The sequence below is a fragment of the Girardinichthys multiradiatus genome, chromosome 15 (genome assembly GCF_021462225.1).
Source record: "Girardinichthys multiradiatus isolate DD_20200921_A chromosome 15, DD_fGirMul_XY1, whole genome shotgun sequence".
NCBI classification, from domain to species: domain Eukaryota; kingdom Metazoa; phylum Chordata; class Actinopteri; order Cyprinodontiformes; family Goodeidae; genus Girardinichthys; species Girardinichthys multiradiatus.
The window spans coordinates 25,631,531-25,654,458 of NC_061808.1; the positions used below are offsets into that span (position 1 = coordinate 25,631,531).

A 22,928-nucleotide genomic window follows, 5' to 3' on the forward strand; every position below is an offset into this window, starting at 1 on the left:
CAGCATGCAGTGGGGCAGTTCGCAGCTGAGTGTGAAGCGGCTGGGATGAAGATCAGCTCCTCCAACTCCGAGGCCATGGTTCTCGACCAGAAAAGGGTGGCTTGTCGTCTTCAGGTTGGAGGGGAGTTCCTGCCTCAAGTGGAAGAGTTTAAGTATCTTGGGGTCTTGTTCACAAGTGAGGGAAGAATGGAGCGGGAGATCGACAGACGGATGAGTGCGGCTGCCACAGTAATGGGGGCGCTGTGCCGGTCCGTTGTGGTGAAGAGAGAGATGAGCCGAAAAGCGAAGCTCTCGATTTACCGGTCAGTCTCTATGTTCCTACCCTCACCTATGGCCATGAACTTTGGGTCATGACCGAAAGAACGAGATCCCGGATACAAGCGGCTGAAATGAGCTTCCTCCGTAGGGTGGCAGGGCACTCCCTTAGAGATAGGGTGAGGAGCTTGGCCATCCGGGAGGAGCTCGGTGTAGAGCCGCTGCTCCTCCACATCGAGAGGAGCCAGTTGAGGTGGCTCGGGCATCTATACTGGATGCCTCCTGGACGCCTTCCTCGGGAGGTGTTCCAGGTACGACCCACCGGGAGGAGGCCCAGGGGACGACCCAGGACACGCTGGAGGGACTATGTCTCTCGGCTGGCCTGGGAACGCCTTGGGCTCCCCCCGGAGGAGCTGGAGGAGGTGTCTGGAGAGAGGGACGTCTGGGCGTCTCTGCTGAGTCTGCTGCCCCCGCGACCCGGTCCCGGATAAAGTCGAAGACAACGAGTACGAATACAAGTACAAAATATTCGTCTACTGAAAGCATGTACATGTACGATACAGTTTATGCTCTCAATACTTAGCTGAGTCTCCTTTTGAATGAATAACTGGATCAGTGTGGGATGGAGACGATCAGCCTCTGTCTCTGCTGAGGTGTTAAGGAAGCCCAGGTTGCTTTTAGAGCGGCCTTAAGCTCATCTGCATTTTAGGTCTAATGTCTCTCATCTTCTTCAGGAGAACACCCCTTCTTCATGGAGTTCAGGTCAGGAGACTTTATTGACCAGTCAAGCACAGTAACACCATGGTCACTGAACCAGCTTTTGTTACCTTTGTCAGCCTGGGCAGGTGCCAAGTTCTACTGAAAAATGAAATCAGCATCTCTGTAAAGCTTGTCAGCAGAAGGATGCATGAAGTGCTCTAACATTTCCTGGTACAGGGCTGAACTGGCTTTGGACTTGATAAAACACAGTGGACCAACACCAGCAGATGACATGGCATCCAAAATTATCACTGAGTGCGTGAACTTTACACTGGACCTTCAAGCAACGTGGATTTTGTGCCTCTCCACTCTTCCTCCACACCCTGGTACCTTGGTTTCAAAATTAAATGAAACATGTATTTGACAAAAGAACTTTGGACCACTTCTCCACAGTACAGTCTCTTTTCTCTTTAGCCCAGATAAGACATTTCTGACATTGTCGTCAGTGCAAGACTGGTTGAATCCGAGGAATGTGACATTCTACGTGGTGAGTCCAAAAGCATGGACTTCATCTGCAGTCCATGCATCATAACTCTCCTTCAAACTCTTTAATGGGCTTTCCTTTATAATTCTCCCAAGGCTGGGATTATCCTTGAAGCTTTGGGACCGTTTTTTTACCCTATGGTTGCCCTCCACTCAACCTTCCGTTAACATGTTTGGATACAGCACTAAGTGAACAGCCAGCGTCTTTAGCCAAGACCTTTTAAGGCTTACCCTCTTAGTGGAGGGTGTTAGTGACTGTCAACTGGACAACTGTCAAATCAGCAGTCTTCCTCTTGATTGTGCAGGCATAACATTTCTGTATTAAAAGCACTTTTTTTTCTGTCTTTTCTAGTATTCAGATTTTCTGAGAAATTGAATTTTGAGTGTTAAAACACTGTCATTAAATGCTTTAAATACATTCCTCTATGTGTAATGAATCTATTTAATACACAGCATTTATCTTTTGAATTCGATTGCTGAAATAAAACGATATTAACCTTTGGTGACGTGCACCTATAGTTTTAACTTTAATTTAAATATTTACAACATAACCTTTATACTAAAAAACCAATTTCCCTTGAACTTATTTTTCAAAAATAATGTCATTTTATACCTTTATACTGTATAACTCTTTAGGACAACAAATAATTAATTTAAAAACTAGGTGATATGTTGTATGGCCAGTAAGACCACTGACAGTGATGGAGTATTGACATTTCAGCTTGAAGCTGCATCATCTTCGGTGGGTGGAATATTGTTTTGCAGTCTGCAGTCTGCACTTGCTTCGAGGTATTATTCTCAGTCCAGTCTCCTTTCTGCCTGAGTGCATCTTTGCCTGTCAATTCTGGTTTGTCAGCAGCTTCAATCAAATCCTTTATAAGACTAAAAAGAACTACAAGACAAACATTTTCATTTTCAAAAACATTTGGAATATTTTTTTTGTTGTTTTAATGAAGATATTTGTAGTACGCAACCTACATGAGCTTAATGAATGAGATGCAATGAGCAACCATTAAACAAGATTGAGTCTATTAAATATACATGATACAAAAAACAAATAAGACTAATAAAACAGAAGTACAGAGAGTTCATTGAAATTATGCTTAGTTTCTCCTGAAAAGTGCTTCAAATGAAAGTAATTGTCTAATTCATATCTAAATGTGATAGTCAAGTAATTAAATGGTGAAAAATAATGACTTTTTTTGTTTTTCAAAGATATGCTGAATAATGTGCTTAGCCTTACTTTGTATATCAAATTTGTTTCAAGCTTTCAGCCATTCAGCCTTTTTTAAAGGGTGCGAACAAACTGAACATGGGCCAGATAAGCAAAGCCGAGAGCTGTCTGAGCAGATCAGAAAGAAGATTGTAGATACTCATAAAGACCAACTCTAAGTGGCTTCATGTACATGTGGCCATAGTTGTTAATATAATTAAAAAGTATAAGGTTTAGGGGGCTGTAGCCATCTCCCAGAGTGGAAATAAGAAGAAAGGCAACCCAGAACGATTAGATGGATACGGCGGATGACAGAAGAAGAGCCAAAGAAGTTGTCCAAAACCATTCAAGCTGAACTCCGAGGTCAAGGTACGTCACTTTCTGATCACCCCATCCAAACCATAAAAGGCTCCATGGAAGAAGACCCATGAGGGTGGTCCTACTTACAGAAAAATGCAAAAACGCCAGACTGTCACCAATACACCATCCAAATCCAATGGTTTCCTACCTACTATGAAACATGGAGGGGCTGTGGCAGATGTGATTTGCAGGTCACAATGAGGTCTCTATCACGACATCCTGGAGCAAAACATACAGCCCAGTGTCAGAATGTTCTGCCTCATTCACAGGTCGTGGGTTTTCCAACATGAGAATGACCCAAATAATACACCTAGATGCACTCAAAATTGGCTGAGAAAAAGTAGTGTGCTGCACTGAAATGGCCTCCATGAGCCAAGAGTTTGATCCAATTAAAAACATACACTTGAAGGCCACCCTTAAAATCTGATATAGTTTGAACAGTTGGCTCAGAAGGAGTGAGCCAGCTGGATAGCTCTTTGTAGTAAAACAACAAAGTTCGCTTGTTGGGTCTGTTTTCTGCAGAAGATGCCGCAACAAAATCAGAAATTGAGGGTGCCATCTTTTTATCCATGGCATTTTCATCTGTTTATTTTTCTGAAACATTTAACATAATCAAAAATCAAAAGCAAAGTTTGATTTGTGTTAAATATGGAACAAACCACACTGGATACTATTACACTTTCAGTTTTAAGATGTTTCAGAGATAATTGTGTTTTTTTCTGTATTTGTTAATTGTGGAAGGGAACCAGCAAATCAGTCTGCTTCTGTAAATGAAGTAAAAAAGGCCTTTGTGAAGAGGAGATGAAGGAGGAACTTCAGTTCTATGAATGCCTTAATCCTCTTTGTCCTCACCCTTGGTTGAGCTGGAACCAATCTAGCTATATTACCCTATCTGACACTGTGCCTATGGACTTGTAGAGCTGATATTCCATTCGATATGCTGTATACATGGCTGCCTCACTGCCAGAGGGGGAGTGGTTGTCATTGCTCTCACCTTTCCCAGTTATTACAAGCTCAGTGGTAAAAATCTCATTCTTCAAAAGGTACCTTCTATCTCTGTTTCTCCAGTTCCTCCCTTGGTGTGCCTCTTATCCTTTCCCTCCCTTTCACTTTCCCTCTGCCACTCTATTCAAAAGGCTTCTCCCTGATTTATACTTCAATGTCAAATCCAGTCAGAGGGCTGCAATTCTCAGTGGACTGTGTCTTTGGCAGGCAGCAGGACTGGTGGAACTCCCTGCGCGTGTGAGATAATGCTGTCTCAGCGTGGTGGGAACTTTGTAGTGTTGTACCAACAGGGACAGCAATTTCCCAGCTAAACAAAATGCAAGGGGAATAACTTCTATGCTAAAGTGTGTGTCCTGTATGTCCAGAGGAGATGAGTTGCTGCATTTTCAAGTTTGTGGAGACAGTGTGCATGTGAGAGTTTGTGCGATAAGCGTCTATATTTGCCTCGCGCGGAGGCCCTGCGTCATCACACACACAAAGACGCCTTTTGGGTGGAGGGGGAACTAGGGGAGGGTGGAGCGTTTGGCCACAAAGGGACAATGCAAGCTTTTCTGTAGTAGCCATGGCAACAGAGGAAAGGCTGATAAAGGGCTGCCAAGAAAAGCCATGTTGTGCTTATAGCATAAAACACTTTCATTTAATCTTAAACGCCTGTCATTTCCAGTCTCAGTGATGGCACAGAGGTGATGCAGACGAACAGGAATGATCCTGCGATGAGTCATCCAAAGTTGGCTTCTGTGAAACGTAAACAGTTGCTGGTGTGTTTAAGTGAAAGAGACAGACATCTTTGAGAGGGTGGGAGAATTTGATGTAATTTCTATATTTCTATTTAAGTAGATTCGAATAGATGTAATTAAAATAGAACACCTGTTGCTCATGTTCTCTTCACACTAATACTGATGATGCAGGTTCTTACACTTGTGCCAATAGTTATATAGTTATATTTATATACAATGCCTTGCAAAAGCATTCATACTTATGTACAGTTGTCCCATTGCAACCAAAAATTTTAAAGGTTTTTATCTAAATAACCAACACAAAACAGCACTGAAATTTAAAGTGGAATTTAAATGGATTGGAGATTTGATAGAGAGCATCTGTGAACATCAATTTTCAATCTTTGCTGCAGATTCTCAAATGGATTTAAGTCTGAACTTTGACTGGGCCCTTCTAATTAATACCCTTGGTTTGATTTAAACCAATCCATTGTAGTTCTGGCTGTATTTGTATGGTTGCAGTCCTGCTGGAAGGTGAATCTTCACCTACTGCTTTAGGTTATAAAACAAATTTTGATCAATACCAAAATCATGATTATTTAAAACAATTTTGTTTTAAATTTGAAAAAACAGAAACAAAATACTGTACACATTGTACTTAAAAAAGAGTGAAGTACCCTGAGGCCTGAAATCTTTTCTGATAGATTTTAAACACATGGTACACTTGGAAACCTACAAGAAGTATCAGTCAAAAAAACAGCTTGTGGCAAACTGCAATGGGGACATCTTGTGCTTTTCTTCATACCATTCTTTAAGAAAAAGCTGTATTTGTACTGAGGTGAAATTCTGAAGGCAACTGAAAAGCATGTATCCTTTTCCTTCCATGTCACAATTAGAATTAGTGACATAAAATCCCAATGAAATACATGGAAGTTTACAGTTATAATGTCACAACATCTGAAAAGGTTTAATGTCTATGGATATGCTCACAAGACACTGTAATATCTAAATGATTGAATAGTTGTTCTTTCATTTTAAGAGGTTATTTTGATCTAAACTAATTTTAGATCAAGTCCACAGAGGCAATTTGAAGCAGCTGAAAATCGTTCGTGCACCACTGTAATGTTTTATCATCTTCATGGTTTTTTTTTAATAACTTTTTGTTAAAACAATAGCACGTGTTGCGTTTTGGCTCAAAAATTACACTTTCTAAGGACAACATGCACACTTCTTCGGCTCCTGAGTGCACTCAACCGTAGGTTAATAACGTCTGAACACTCCACTGCATGACATGTTTTATGTATTGGGTTGCGTGTTAAAAAGAGACAGAGTTGCTGAAAGTGTGAATGTCATGAGCACGTGCAGATGTAGAGTGTGTTCGAGCATCCTATGTACTCACAGGATATTTCTCCAGTGGTTCCATCAGTAATGCGTCTCCAAATATTGACCGGCAGTACTCTGCCATCTTCGCCTGCTGCTTTGGTCTGGGAGTCATCACAAACACACACACAGACACACAATCATGATTTCTCTGCTAAATGGCAACACATTGAATATGTATGTTCCTCCCCTGAAATCCCCTTGGAGCTATTAAAGATAGAACAACCAATCAAATTCTTCTCCTCAACCCAGTAGCTGACAGATGACAAATGCTTTGTGCTCATCAAAAAGGTCAAAAATGGTAGTTGCCAACTTGAAACAGATTGCCGACTTACGAGTCCACGTGGTTCTCAAAAGACAGAATGATAGGAAACGGTGAGGTCTTGAAGGCACACTCTGCAATAGCCTCAATCACTTCCTGAACACAAAAGCAAACGGAAGAAATGATGAAAACCTGCATTGGGTCAATATACTGAGGTGTAGACAAACCTTTCAGGACTTCAATTTCAAGCGCTTTTGACACAAGATAGGTGAATCAGCGAAACAACGTGAATAAAAACTATTTTAATTACTGTGGTGTTTTATTATACAAAGATGTTTTCAAAATCTTAATGTTTGTTTTTATATATATGACCAATGAGGTGGTGTCACAGTCAGAGGAGATAGTCTGAGATCACATTTCTGAATCACAGATTGTCTAAATCAATTACACTTTTGTTAACAACAGTGCTCTGTTAAGTTAATGACTTCATTTCCATTTGCACCATCTCTTTCAATAAAATCAGCAGCCCTCTTTATTTGTAGCTCTCCTCCATCTTTCACAGCTCTCCTCTTTTTGTATTTCACTCTAATTCCATTAGGCTTTTTCTCTTTGTCTCATTAGATTAGAATTTCCTCTATCAATCAATTCACCCATTTATTTTTCCTTTCCCTTGACATCTACTCTGCTCCTAAGATTTTAATGCCATCTTTCTCCTACTTTGAAAGCAGTTTTTCCTCTTGTGCTAGCCCCTTCTTGAAACCTCAGTTATTCACCCCTCAGCTTTTCTCCTTAGGACAATTCGGTGCATCTGTGTCTCATGCAATTTGCAGTATGCATGTCCCACTTTTTGCTTTTCTTCATTTTTATCCAACTCTGCCTTTCTTTGTCATATCTTAACCCTTACACCGTATGTTAATACTGTCAGTGTTTTATTCACTGCTGTATGCAATCAGAAGACATAATAATATTTATGAATAAATCATGCTAAGTTATGCACTTCTTGCATTTTCCATAATAAATGTTTGTTTTGGTTACACAGTTGGTATTTTTATAGGTAGTAACTGTTTTTACAATTGGGAGTTTTGGATTGTAATTGTAAAAACAGTTACTACCTATAAAAATACCACCTGTGCATTTGGACTTTACATGTTCTCCCTGTGCCTGCGTGGGTTCTCATCTGGTACTCCGGCTTCCTCCCACAGTCCAAAAACATGACTGTTAGGTTAATTGGTCTCTCTACATTGCCCCTAAGTGTGACTGAGTGTGTGCATGGTTGTGTGTCTGTGTTTCTATGGGCGGCAGGTGTACCCCACCTGCCGCCCATAGACTGCTGGAGATAGGCACCAGCTTCCCTGCGACTCACTATGGAAGAAGCGGTATAGAAAATGACTGACTGAGTTTTGGATTCAGACATTGAAACTAAGAATAAAAAATTTCAAGGAGTGTTAGATGTTACAAACTAAAATTCGTTTTTACAAATGGGAGCTTTAGTGTTAGATATTACACATCAGAGAAGTTATTACTACACCCTTCTACTCCAGCTGGTTCCCATGGTACACAGCACCAAATGTGTAACAATACTCTTTACTATTTCTGCCAGAATTAATTAACTAATTTATTTATTCATTCATTTATTACATTATATTCAAAGCATTTCCAGAAAAGTTAAAAGGCTGTGAAAAACAACTAAGTAGCGCTTAGGGTGAAAAGATGGCATACATGGACAAATTGTGCTCTAGCTTGGTACTTGTTGCTGGGAGACCAGAGAAGGTGGTGTGTTTTTAAGACTGCAGTTTGATACAGCATATATCTGTCAGATGGTCAAAGAACAGCCCTGAAATTGCATTTACAGATGAGGAGAAGGAAGAGCAAGCTGCTGCTAGCAGGAAGTAGGTTTATAAAATGCTCTGATTTAACAGAGTTTATGCTTCCATACTCCTTTTATTGTGCTGGGAATCCAATCCAGCCACATAGAGAATGAGGACAAAACTGCTAGGAATGCACTGCATTAACCCATTTTAATTACAGGTCCTAGGAAGGAGCAGTTCCTCACATCTGGAATCCCTGTGACATCATGGTAGTGTACTTCCTCTTGGAGAGCCCAAAGCTCTCCACATGTTTATTTAGGGAGGACATGTGCATGAACGTATTGATCTCGCTGGCCAAGAGAAAGACTGCATCTTCGAAGAAAACCTTGGATACAAAGTAAAGTACGGTCTGCTGTCTATGTATCCAGTTGTGATGATCTGCTTGGTCTAAACAGAGTTACATTCACTCAAGGGGGTTCATATAAGGGTGTAATACGTTTATCTCAAGACTGATAATGATCATACAAATCACATTCACCCTCAAACACACCGATGCCGAAATCAACCCAAAAAGCCGCCAAAATACCAGCGTCACAATTCCAGCACCCCTTTCTTTGTCATATTTTTACCTAGCAAAATGTCTTATCTAACATTAACATAGACCATGGTAATGTTACACGGTGACTGTCCCCCGATCGTAAATAAAACTAGCCACCAGAAACTGGCTGTCTTAGCTCCTGCAGAAAGAACCTCAGCCATAGATTCTCCAAGAGGAAATGCGTTGTCTCTAATTACAAGGCGTTTTTTCCTACTACTGCCTTGAAGAAGACGGCATCTGAAACAACAGCTCTGAATGCCTGACATGTGCGCCAGTTCAAGCAAATGCTTAACCCAGCTGCTAGACCAAAAGCATGTCTGGTCCGACAAGGAATTGTCCACACCAGAAGAGCATTGACACAGACAGACAGATTTGCGTTTTGCTGCCAGCTTTGGCACTCAACGCTTCAAAGGCAGGTGTGTGTGTGTTTGTGTAGAAAGTACTGGGAGAGAATACCATGTCACAGCAAAACTCCCTGCTCTCCAAGTCAAGGAACTGCGTGTTGTCTGAGTTAGACGAGGATGGCTTTTCTGTAGAAATCCCGGCTTCCAGCTGGGCAGACCATATGGAATATGAGGACAGGTTAGGCAAGATGGAGCAGGAAGCCTCTCCTTCTCAGTATCACCTGGAGCCTCATAGTGACCATGACGGCCTAGCATGTTACGGTCCATCTGAGGATGATGGTGACTTTTCTGCAGGTCAGTGTACTGCTGCTGCTGCTACCTCCCTATTGGGCCAGGACAACAATTTGTTTCTCTCCATTAGCATGCAGCTGAAACGTTGGAAGTCGAGTGACCCACTACTCCTCCTGCTCAAAAGGTGTCTTCCAGCAGAGCCAACTAAGGTTAAAACCTCCAGCCCATGTTCCCGAATTTTGTCTCAGAGTTCACATCCTCCTGGAAAAAAGGTTTACTACCCGTGTAAGAGTGCCTGACTACAGACAGTATGTGGATCTGGAGGGCGCCGACAAAGCTTGATTGGTCAACCTTCCGCCCATAGAGCTGTCCCTGGCAGCTTACCTGGTGCCATCATACAACCATGGTGAGAGTGGCCCTGCGGCCCTTCCCTAAGGAAATGCAGATTTTCTCCATCCCAGCTGGAGAAAACTTGTCGCACTCAAGCAATCACAGTTTGTCTAATTGTTTCTTCATTTCATAATAATTAGTCACTGAAAGACTTGGTGCACACAAGAAAAAAGAGTTTTTCTTTCTTCAAGCAGAGTTTAAAAAAAACATACATGAGTCTGTAATGAAAAACAGTAGGGGTAACCTACAAACTCAAATGCTTCTTATGAGGCACATTAGTGCAGAAAGCAAAGATTGCTTGAACTTCTGTGAAAGCATCATTAATAAGGAATGATAAAATGGGTATCCAATGTTGCTGTTGCCCTTTTCAACCAAAGCCCATTCAACACTTTTCAGCACAAATGGCAAACAGCAAAAGCCTTTTCAGCAGAAACCACAGTTTGGTTCACATCATGAATATGTTAAAAAGACAGTTTGGGTACCAACCTGGGAATTCTGCAACACACACCATTTACCCACACATGTACCGCTTTAGTAAATATAAAATTAGATATAAATTAGATTTGTAAACCACAATAATTGATCACTGTGTTGGACCATGTTTTGCTGAATATTGGACCATTTGCATGTTGCTGGACGCCACCAGGCCTTCTGGCGTTTTCGGCCATTTTGAATCCCAGGACAGTCCGCTACCACAAATCCCAGCGGCCACCACGGCTGATAGAAAGGGGGCGTCGCAGCTCTGAGGCCACAGTCAACTATATAACAGAGGATGACACGGCCCACCATTGCTTTTCACGCTGGAAACCGGACCAGCAACTGAAGCGCATCCCTCTCGAGAAGAAGTCCCGCGTGGATTTTATTCATTCTCCTCCGTTGGCCAACGAGAAAAGTAAGCGAATTAAACTTACAGAAATAAGAAGGCTTGTAAGTTTTCAACTTTACCGTGAGTTTTCAAGGAGACGCAATTTTTCCTCGTTTTTGTACCAGTCGACTAGTGACGGTCTGTTTTCTACCTTTCTACCATGGAGGCCACCAAGGAAGAAAACGGACAACGGACTGCTTTGCCGAGTGTCCGCGGACGCGTGTAACTCTTCACGCCCCCCCTCCCCCCCCCCCTCCCCCCTCCCTCTGCTCAGAGGAGATAACGCAAGTAAAATCCACCTTTTATTTTTATTTCTTTATTAAGAATAGCTTGGGCAGGGTAGAGGAGGTTTTAGTGCAATGTAGAATCGCCACTTATAGTCTAATGTGTTCTGAATTGTATGTGCATGCAACATCTTATTGAAACTTTTATGTGCTGTGGATATCTGAAAGCCGCTGTGCTTTTCAAGCTGTGCGTGTTTCGCTGCGTTGTTGTAACACCTGAGAGCAAGCTCAGGGCACATTATAAAGTTGGACTGTTATAACCTCATGGTGAAATTCTACCGTTTCCTTTGTTTCCAACTTCATGTTTTACTGGTTTACCGCCAAAAAGGTTTATGATCCTTTGTGTGCGCTGAGTTTACAACTTTGCTTGGGGGTTTTATGACCACCCGTGTCCCGCTGAGCTACACTTTTTGGCGGGCCGCTCCCCAAAACTCCGCTCCACATTATCATTTGTTTGCCATAACTGCTGGTTTGATTCCATACACACCCACTGCTGTTTTGTTTTATTTGTTTAGTTAGATATTTTACCCTTTTTGTGCAGGACTTTGCATGTCTGATTAGGTGAAGATTATTGAATCGTTGTGTTTATTTTGTGCAAGAGTGATTTGTCAGTCAAAATAAGGTCAAAGTTCCCCACGTTTCGGCAGAAACGGTTGATTAAACAGTGACATATAGTAATAGTTATCAATTATTACTGAGTATTTAATGGTTGTAATTATCAAGGGCTTTGGGGCTACAATTACAACACCAGAGGACATCTCTGGCTTCGATTTTTGGTTAAGAAATTAATTTAGTCAAATTATGATTTTCCATTATAATTATTGAAATATTAATTAATCAATAATCATAATCCCAACAAGTGAATGGCATTCAAACTGACACTGCTAAATTGACTGATAATGTATCAGTAGAGCACTGAAAGTCAAGCTGAGCATACAAAAGTTTCCACACCCCTGTAAAAATGAGGCCATCATAAAACATCTGAAACATTTTGATGAAATTAAAAGAATGAAATATAACTTTATTTTTAGAAAAAAATAAAAAGTTTTAAATGATTTTAAGAACTACAAAGTTTGTAGTTGAAATGCAGTATATTCAGTTCATATTTAAATTGATTTAAGCACCTTGACATTAAATATACTGTATATTATATTCTGAATTTGGCAAATCATTCCCTTCTTATTGCAGACATTTTCAACTTAAACATAGAGCCAGAAAAAGAAATTCTTGCCAGAAAGCCCTCAGAGAGGAATATGTTTCAGAATCATCTGCTCCCCAATCCTGCATCAAGGGGTTCAGCTTTTTCATTTTTACCTTAAAAGAGATCTCAGTTGTCATTGTAAACCCATGCGTGATAACAGGCTCTTCCTCTGTCGTGCGTCCTTTCCAGCAATCCAGTTCAATACAGCGGCACCCAGACAGAAGGACCTGTTTGTACATCTCAACTGAGGAGTTCCCTGCGAGCTGCCCCGCTGCACAACACACACAAGCACACACCAGCTCATTAATCCTCTCAGTTGCTGGCAAGCAGTAAAAAATAGCAGAAGTGTCTAATGCAGGCAAATCTCTTTAACTTGCCACCATTAGTGAGGCAATTATCACTTTGCATTAGCAGTTTGCTTTCCTGCAACATTAAAAAGAGCTATGTGAAAGCGAGAGACTCTCACTTCATTACGCTGATTTTGTTTTGCATCTTTTCAAAAGTTTTCTTTCACTGTTTTTTTCTCTTTTTGATTACTATCCTTCTCAAACCAGCAAGGGAGGTTTAAAAAAACATTTTTGTGTTAGTCACTATTGAACACATGATTAAGATGCCTCTGTGGCATGGACACAAATCTGTCCTTTTACGTTGCACTTACTTGCTCCCACTTAGAATAGTAAAACTTGTCTCACTTTGAAAAGAGGTAAAGGAAGCTGTGTTCGTGAGAAGAAAATCAAGCACCTCTTGTTTGTTTTTCTCATTTCCCCATTTTGGGGCCTATGAGGTTGAGGCATTACAGAAATTCAATTTTTTTCCACTGCTGGAGAGGTCTGATTCACTTCAAAGATTCAATGCACTTCGGTTTTCTCTGAGAATAGATTTGAATAGATGAATTCTAATATCCATTGAGGAGAAAATGGCCCCTGTATTGCAAAAGCCTCAGCGGAACACTGCCAGGAAGCAGTTACTGTGAATACCAGTCTGCAGAAATATTCAACTACTGAATGACAATGAAATGAGTCTCATGCCATGACTTGATTGGATAACCTCTTGAGAGGTAATACGGGAAAGGAAGCTTGAGATGCACCATCAGATTTGATTGACTGACCAGCAAAGTATTTGGTTGAATGTTCTCGCTGGTAGCACGTTAATTTTGATTCTTAATGCATGACTGATCCACTTATTTGTAGAAGAATAAAGGATGCACCTGTGCAATTAGACAGACTGAGCTTCTTACTTTTTGACTCACATCAGTGTGCACGTACCCGTGAGGTATGTGTTGTGTGAGGAGTTAATGAAGTAGTGAGAGAGTGGATAGGTCATGTCTTCACTCTGGTCCAGCTTCTCTGGGGGAATTATGCTGTTCTCCTCCCCGTTCAGATATCGGACAAAGCCCTCCATCGAGATCTGACCTGCATGAAAACAATACATTTGGAGCAGTCAAGGTGATATTTCAATTATTTTCTCTCTTTCATCTGAACAAAATCTCATAAACACTGCAGAGTATAAACGGTGTACATAAGGTGCATTGCATACAAAAGTGTATTTACCATGGCTATACATTGCCTTGCAAAAGAATTCACACCCTTTGAATTTTTCCAACTTTTGTTACATAATGACCACAAACTTAAACACATTTTACTGGGATTTCATGTGACAGACCTACCTTAAGTAATATGTAATTATAAGATGCAAGAAAGCATAGCATGGATTGGTTAATAAGTCACCCTCTTTAAAGCAGGGTTAGATTATGAAAAAATATCCCAAACTTTAACAAAAAGCATTTATCCTAAAATGGAGAAAACACAACTGGCTGCAAGAAAGGGTCCACAAATCATCAATGTTCAGCGCATAACCTGTCCTACAGAATCCCGGGGTAATCTAGTCCTACCCACAGACCTGGACCTTTTATTCAGGAAAGTGTGGATCCGGAAAACCAAAATTACTTGGGTAGAATTGTGTCGAAACGTGTGGAGGACATTTAAAATCCCGAGTTATGGCTGGAATTTCCTGCAATGGAAAAGTGTGTATGAGAGTGTATTAGTCATACTGTCCATAAATCTGGCCTTTATTAAAGAGTAACTAGAAGGCAATTGCTGAAAGACACGTTCTGTCACATATGACCAAAATGTAATTTTCTGACCTACATGAAAAGACTGTGATGTAGAACACTAATACTGCTCATAAACAGAAACACATCATTGTCCCGCAAAGGAATATAGGCAGCATCATGCTGAGGGGATGCTTTTCTTTAGCAGTAAAACTGACCAGAGTAGATGAGACAATGGGGTAAAATACAGGGCAACTCACTTAGGTTCACCAGCAGGACAATGACCCTAAATATACACCTAGTGCTGCAATAATATGGTTTATATCAAAGCATATTTCTGTGTTAGAATGGGCCAGGCAAAGTCCAGACCTAAATCTAGATGAGAATTTGTGGCAAGAGAATGAAAATTCACAGTCCAATCTGGTTCTACAAAGCATTGACACAGGAGGGCAGATCACACCACACTTTTCAAAATTCAAAAACCTAATTTAATTTGCTTTCCACTTCACTATTATGCCCTCTCTCCAAAAAAAAAAAGAAAAAAAAAAAAAAAGAAAATCTGTTTATGGTTATCATGTGACAAAACACATAAGAAAATCAAAATGTATGAATACTTTTGCACAGCATCTGTTTTTACACACAAATATCTTGGACAATTGTTTTAGTTATAAAAAAAAAAAACCTAACTCATCTCATACATATTGTACTTGGACTTCAGGCAGTTATTATTCTGAGTTAGGAATACTGTCATATGCTTAAATATGTAAAATGTTTCTCCTTGTTCAAGCCATTGATCAGACTTCAAATGTATTTTTTTGTATTTCAAGCTCCACTGCCTTAAACAAACATTGTTACTGTTGATAATAAGTAATACAAGGCTATGTTACAGATAAGCTCCCCCTCAGTCTGTTCTTTCTTTGCTTTGAGTCACTGTCAAAGACACACTTTTGCTGCCTTCATTGAGCTGAAAAAGTACTTACCAGAAAATCAGAGAGTAACTGTCATCCATAGGAAAGACTGATCTGCAGCTATATGATCACAAACGACACACACAAAACCTGCACTGATTCAATTCTGATCTCAGTGCAAACTCTATAGCCAAAATACATCCTCCACCTGCACACCCACTCTCCAATAACATTTTTCTAAATATGCTAAGTAATGCAAGTTTGATGGGTGCAGCAGGTCCCTCCGGCCACTTTATGCTAATTAATGCGGTACCGCCCTCTGCAGAGTTGCTGAGCTAATTAACGTTGGCTGTTGTGCGTGACATCTGAGCTCAGTTGCACTCGGTGTCTCACTCCCCTGTCGCATGTCAGGATGTTCTGTGGAAGTCTTAGGTCTGACATGCACATCAGTCATAAGGTTTCTTCAGCTCTCAAGACATTTGTAGGCCACAGTGAGGGAAAAATATGTTAACATAGCTAGGATCACATCTGTAGCAGAGTGAGACTCTACAGGAGTTACACAAAAGATGAGATTTAAAGCTGAATTTACATCTGGGTGGGAAAAATACTGCTATTAGACTGTGCCCTGACTGTAATAATGACCTGAAAAACACGTCTTTTAATATGTGAAAATATGATATCAGTTATCCAATGTGAATGGATAATACTTTGAGAGTCTCCTTTCGTTCAGCATTTTAATCATACCTTTTGAGCCAGCACAGACTAAAAAAGTAAAAAATAATGACAGAGCACTGAAACAATTATTGAAGGATATAATATTCAAATACTCATTCATTAGTTTTAGAGGCAAATTCTGAGCATCTGCAATGAAAGTACGAGTCTCTATACGATGCCTTGCAAACACATTAATACTAGGAAAACGGCAGTACAAATGAAGATGACTGTCGGGATCTGGGTTGTGTGTGTGTATATTGTGCTTGCAACATTGTCTCAGTGTTTCATATGGTGCTGGAGTTCTCCGGTATGCTGGGTGACAGGTGTGACTTATTCTGCTGATTGCACAGAGGAGTACTTAAGCAGGAGGCTGCCAGCACTTCGATGCCAGAGTGTTTTGCCTTCTGTGGTAATGAACTCAGCCAACTCTAAGTCTATGCTTTGTCCTCCGATCTCAAGTAACTTTGTTAATGTCCCTTCACAGGCTGAGAACCTGAACCTTGGATTTATATCACTGAACACTGACTTCGTGTCCGCACGTTTCTGGATGATCAAGATTATCTGCATTCTGAGGACTTCGTTTCCTAACTACTGTTTCCATCTGGACTAAGACCAAGCTGGCAGTTTCCTTCTTCCTCCGTCTCCTGGACCAAGGCATAAGCGTACCCTATCCACCCTCCAATGCAAGTATCTGCACAACGAGCTTACTCCAGAGATCTCCAAGTTCACACAAACAGCACCTAAGAAATCATCTGAATGAACTCTGCTTCGACAACCTGGATCCCGAATCCCTCTACCCCTGGCGACCTGACCGCACCTACTCAGTAAGCCGTTCACTTGATTATCATTGTTACTTGTCGTTCGCTCAGTTTCATTTAGTTCCCTGTTTTCACCAGTTCTATTCCCCTCTTCCCATACAGTTGGAGATTCGTCCGTTCACGTTCCTGATTATTTGTGGCACAATAAAACATCATTTGACCTATTCTGTTTCTCCGGAGTGTTCTTCTGTATGTGGGTCAGATCTATTACGAAAACAATGACATTGACCAGGGAAAACACCAGCCAGCACAGTGATAACATTTGGAGAATGCTTAAGTCAGAGGTTATATAACAATATCCCAAGCTTTGAATTTCTCAAAGAGCACTGTTCAATCCATTCCCTGAAAATGGAAAGGGTATAACACAACTGTAAACCTACCAGGACATGGCTGTCCGCCTAACCTGCCAGGTAGGGCAAAGAGACCATTAATCAGAGAAGCAGCCAAGAGGCCCATACTTCCACATTTCAGGTGGGAAAAGCTGGTCAGATGAGACCCAAACTAAACTTTTTACCTAAATGGAAAATCTGATGCTTGTGAACACACTAACATTGTACCAACACTGCACCTTGGACGCACCCTCCCCATGGTCACCATCTTAACATGGTAATGGTTTGCAAGACACAATATTAGCTTTAAATCTTGACATTTATTAAAAAGCCATGTAACTGAACATATGAACAGTTTTACCACACAAATGTCCTTGAGAGTGATATAAAAAAACGATGTAGAAAAGTTCATAAACGTGTATGTGAAGGTAACGTGTGGAGCTCTGAATATGGTCTGCAGAGCAGATGGCAGCACTTCCTCCAGCTAGATAAATACTTCAAAAGGGGAAATCTGTTACTAGGACAGGGAAGGGCATGCTTCCAGAGAGCCCAGGACAGGATGAACACACAGCATCGGCGTGAGAGATCACTCCAATCAGAGTCGGCCACATGGCAATGAAGCTACAAATGCAAGCATAATTTTTCCTGTAATTTTAGAACCCATTGCTCTATTATGTTAGAATAAATGTAAAGTAGGCACTTTACTCTGGAGAGATTATTAAAATCACACCCAAGTCTCTGCCTCAGTCAATTAGGGCCAATTTATATTCAGTGAAATCTGAAACAGAACATGCACATCAGACTAACATAATTATGAAACGGTGAAGAGATTTTTTGATAAACCGCCTCTTCTGGACAGATTAGCATTCATAACATTCTAAAACACAAACACCATGTGTCAAAGGCCCTAAAATGAAACAGTTCTTCAAATATTGAAGAATATTGTAGAATCCTTAGGTTGAGAAATTAATTAGGGATAAAATGAAGAGGCAGGATAGATTGAAATGCACAATTCAATGGGACTTCACATAATGACTTAGGTTTTTCATGTTTCTTGTGTCTTAAGGGGAAAATGAACAGTAAACAAATTCCAGCACAATAATAAATCATATGCAATATTTATCATGCAATAAACTGGCGTGGTCTACATTTAAAAAAAAGCTGAAATGATTTGCTCGACAATAAACAGAACATGGTGTAAAGCAAGTCCTGTTTTGGCACAGTTATGCAGCAAACTTTCCAGCTGAGATAAAATTTGAATTGGCACACACGCGATCTTGTTGCCTGATATCTGGGGTGGGATGTTCTCCAGTTCTGGCAGCGATTGGCACCTCAGAGGACATGAAAGCACAGCATGTCCATTAGTGTTGGATCCCCTACACTCAGCCACCTCAGTCCTTTATGAATAATTTTTCTGCTACTGATATTTAAATTTTACCCCTGAAGCTCATATTTAAATTTTTTTTTCAAATAAGATATTGTTTCTGAATGTATTTATTTATGATCTCGGTGTGCTTATTGATGTTTGTCAGGCATCTCACTTGTTTCCTGCCTCCAATATGAGATGTGCTGCACTGAAGTCCTGGTTTTATCTGCATCTTAAATACAGTAAGACATATTGACAGCTGAGAGACTGCAGAGTTTTGACATCTGAACAATAAAAAACTCCTTTAGTATTACAAAATACAATTAGTATTTTGGTTATCTTTTCAATAACAAGCCTTTTTAATAGTACCCAGATCTTCAGAACAGTTAAAAGGCAGTGACTTCTAAAGTGTTGAAGGTAACACTTTTGATTGTCAGTAAGTATAGATGGTAAAATATGCCAAAAATATTTGTTGGAATTGAGAAAAAAAGGTCCTGAACATAAATTGCTGTTTTGTGCAGTCTTTTCATAGTTCATTCAAGTACAACTCGAACACTGTATTGTCTATACATGAAAACAACTCCGAAGGGATTTAAACATTTTGTATTTTCAAATGACCCTGACCCATTACAGGTGCTTTTGTTCTTCTATGATCTATCTACGCAAGCATTGTCTGTGCCCACTTATACTTTATTAATTGACAAAATCAAACCAAACCTCCAGTCATTTCTATACTGGCAACATTTAGAAAAACATGTTCAGTTTGCACTGAGGTGCACTGTGTAATTTCTGTTCCGCTTACTTATGGTGAGGTGAGAGGTGAAATCTAGTCATGCACAGGTGTTCCCTTTTTATTCTCACATAATCACAAATTAGTACACTACATTTGTAGAGACTAAATGTTGTAATTTCTAATAATCTGATACAGTTTTAGCTTTTATCAGTTTTAGCTTTAATAAGTATTCATAATCAAATAATCATAATTGTGCAACATGATTAATTGGTGTGAAGGTCTTTTTCCCATGCCAATTTGTTTTGCAAACAAAGAGGTAGAACCAGGGTTTATCAAGGATTCATTTTACACTCATGTATGTAATTTGGGTCACATACAGCAGGTCTCTGACCTTTCTGTGCAAGTGAAGTGTTGGGTTCATATTTGTCCACCAGCAGCTGAACTTGCTCTGGTTTGAGCGGAGGGTAGAGGATCTCGTTAAGACGAGGGTCTCGTTGCTTGCTGTTAATGAACTCTGTCATATGCTCCACTGTGAGGTACGGGCGACTCTTAGCTCCACTGTGGAAAGGAAGCAATCCAGAAACATTACAGAGAGTTGTGCTTGCACAATATACAAAAAAAGAATTGGAGATGCGAGCAAAGAAAACAAAGGAACATCATGGAGGGGAGGAGCTGTAATTACAGCACAGGAAAACTACAGAAGCGAGAAGGAACAGCCACTTATGTCTTGATTAAAATGGCTTTCATATCTAAGACTGTGAAAATAAATTATGTTCCCTGTATCCTTCTGGCTCCTGTGCCCCCACACTTAGCGGTAATTAAAACCTAGATTTATGACATGAAGTGACACCAGTCGTGCTGTCATGCTAGCTCATCTCATGCTCTGAGTCACTAGGGGCCAGGGGCCAGTTCAGAGACAGCAGCATAACAGTAGACTTAAGTTGTCCCTCGGTAAGATGCCCCTGGTTTGGGACTTGTTACGTGTTTTTATTTGATAAAATAAAAAGAAACATAAGTCTATATTAGTTTATATTTATATGGGGTAAAAAGAGGCATCTTCAAGATGTTCACTTGTAACATGTAACAAATGGCAGAAATGTAATGATATGTAAAAATAAGGATTTACATGCATACATGTAAATCCTTTAAAGATGGATACAAGAAATAATCGGAAGAAAATTAAATTGTTTTTAAAAACTAACTGTTGGATACTTTTAATAAAAAAATAAAATATATCCAAGTTTTGTTTTTTAGATTTTTTTGTATCATAAGTAATACATTAGGCTTTTGTAGTCATCTAATGATCATAACCAAAATTATGCATTTTGTGAAAAAATTAGCAACATGTATTGTTGATAGAACAGGTTTTTGAATGAAGTAATAACATTGATGAACACATAAGAAGTCTCAGAAACACGTGTAACAAAAAATATACACTTGTTATTTTAGGGATGACAATTTTATTTTCTAAACTGTGAATCAGAAACAACAAAGTTCTTACACTTCAGAGAAGATGTGGTCTAGTTCTGGTCGAGAGCAGATATTACTCAGGAACATGCTGTAAACCTCTGGAGTGAAGTCCTCCTGGGGGATGGAGTCATTCTGCAGATGACAGCAGCAACAGGGTTAAAGGGATCACATACAAATTTTGCATATAGGGGAGAAGGTGGGCTGTAGTAGTTTAGAAAAGCTCCAAATCAATGAACACTGAATTTAGGCCTGAATTGATCTTAAAATAAACATTGCTTAGCATTTAAATGTTCTAAAAATAGCACAGAATAAAAGTAATATTTTGAGTGAAACACACATCCCAAATTGATTTTTTATGGAGACCGGCAAGTGTCAGCAGGTAAAACAAAAAAACAAAGCCGGTGCAGAGGGTTTGAGAGGGGATGATCAGCGCACAGAGGATAGGTTCTGCTTGAAACAACTTTTTTTTTAAATTTGTTTCTATGAACTTAATTAAAAAAAGAAAAACAGTTTTTTGTACATGTTACAATGCTTTTAGGTATGCATAGCAATCATTCTGGAAGTTTCCACCTCATGAAATGCCAGGTTCTAAATAATTCTGTTGAAGCATGTTTGAAAAGCAATGTCTGACATTCCTTTGTTCATTTTCATAGAATTATTATTCATTATTACCTTTGTCAGATTCAAGTTATTTCTGTGACCATTGTGGGTTTTTCTTTCATTAACCGAGGGGTACCAACAATTTTGTCCACGGGTGTATATTCTATATGAGCCATGTTGTGTGGGTGTGCAAATTACATCCTGTACTGTTTAAATAAAATTATTGCATCCAACTCCCTGATGTTCTGCATGAAACCCAGATGTCTTACTCATTCATTAACTTTTCTTTAGAAGATCATCTCCACGTGGTTACAGCTATGAAAATTCAAAAAATCAACAGAGCTGCTTCCAGTTTGCACCCACAGGGCAAGCTCCTTACAGCGCTATCACAGCCGAGCAGGTATGATAAAGACAAAGTACACTCAGCAGCAGGCAGCAGCAATGTGCCAGCAGGAAACAGAGCAGAACCAGAGGGTATAAGAAAGAAGGAGAAGGAGAAGAGAGGGAGGCGAGGAGGGATGCACAGAGAGGGCGACACAGGTAAAGCCTTGCTGAGACCCACTGAATCATTCAAAAGACCTTGGTGTGAAGCATGTTGCGAATGAACTTCTGCCTGTTGGGGTGTGTGTGTTCGAGGGATTAACAGCGATACCATTTAGCTGTAATTACTTGTGCTGTGGAATAACAGTAAATCCCAGCAGACCTGCATACAGCAACACGCTTTTTCCCCTCTTGATGTCTTTCATTGTGCTAATTATGTATAGCTTTCTCTGCGTGTGTGTGTGTGTGTGAGAGTGTTTATATTTCTGTTTACGTTAAGAAGCCATTTATTACAGCCTTATTGTCTGCTCTCCTGCGTGTCCATATGTTTCAGCATGTGTTTAGAACTTCATTAAACAGCAATTGTCACTTTCAAGCATGTAAATGGCTTAATACTCCACTGCTGGGAGCATAGAGATGGTGCCGTGGGATGGCCTGCTTGAGAAGGCAGCTTTTCTCGTGTGAAATCTGAAAAAAGGTAGAAATAAAGCAGCTTTTGTCGTATTTATTGCTCCTTCTGGGTCTGCCTGTTGCATTACAATGAAAAGGTTCTGAGTGGGAAGCCATGCAAACATCCAGCAAGTATGACTCTAAACAAATGAGCAATGCAGCAATCAGTTATTGTTTCAGGAGAATGGATAATGGGCTAAATGGTGAGAGAACAGACTGATAGATGGATGGAGAAGATTAAGGAGCTTTTAGATGATGATAAGCAGGAGGGGAGATAGAAAAGAATCAACACACATGAAAGCAGATTCATAGACAGAGGAAATGTGTGGGCATAGTAATAAAAAAAGGAAACTCCTGTATTTTGCTGTCTTACTCTGCCAGAAGGGAGGTTGCAGTTTTCCAGTGCTGTCTCCACTCGCTTCCTGTCTGCTGAGAACATCCTGAAGATACTGCAGGGGGACAAAAACAGCTCCTCATGAGTGAAAACAGAAAGTGTCACACTGACAGAGGAGTTTCCTCACTGATCATCTGTATTTCAAATCCTATGAACACTTTTAACCGATGCTTATTCAGGATATCCCACACGAGACTTCTATTGTCCTGTGGGGAGCTACCACTTTAAGAATAGGTCAGAGTAAAAACTACAGAGAAAAAAGATCAGAAGACAAACTATAGTGAGACTCTGCAAAGTAGAGGAAAAAATAGAAGAATATGAGAGGAAAAAGGAGAGAAAGCA

At 40.1% G+C, this 22,928-nt stretch overlaps 1 protein-coding gene across 1 annotated transcript in view; it reads right to left on the reverse strand.

The window, feature by feature from the left end:
• LOC124882233 (1-phosphatidylinositol 4,5-bisphosphate phosphodiesterase beta-1) overlaps positions 1-22,928 on the reverse strand; it is a 171,709-nt gene that overhangs the window by 46,242 nt on the left and 102,539 nt on the right. Inside the window, exons 7-13 of the mRNA XM_047388485.1 lie at positions 22,566-22,641; positions 20,634-20,734; positions 19,524-19,690; positions 13,480-13,626; positions 12,328-12,485; positions 6,507-6,589; positions 6,191-6,275 (exon numbers count right to left, since the gene is read on the reverse strand). Coding sequence (XP_047244441.1) covers positions 6,191-6,275; positions 6,507-6,589; positions 12,328-12,485; positions 13,480-13,626; positions 19,524-19,690; positions 20,634-20,734; positions 22,566-22,641 — 817 coding nt within the window. The remainder of the gene's footprint in view (positions 1-6,190; positions 6,276-6,506; positions 6,590-12,327; positions 12,486-13,479; positions 13,627-19,523; positions 19,691-20,633; positions 20,735-22,565; positions 22,642-22,928) is intronic.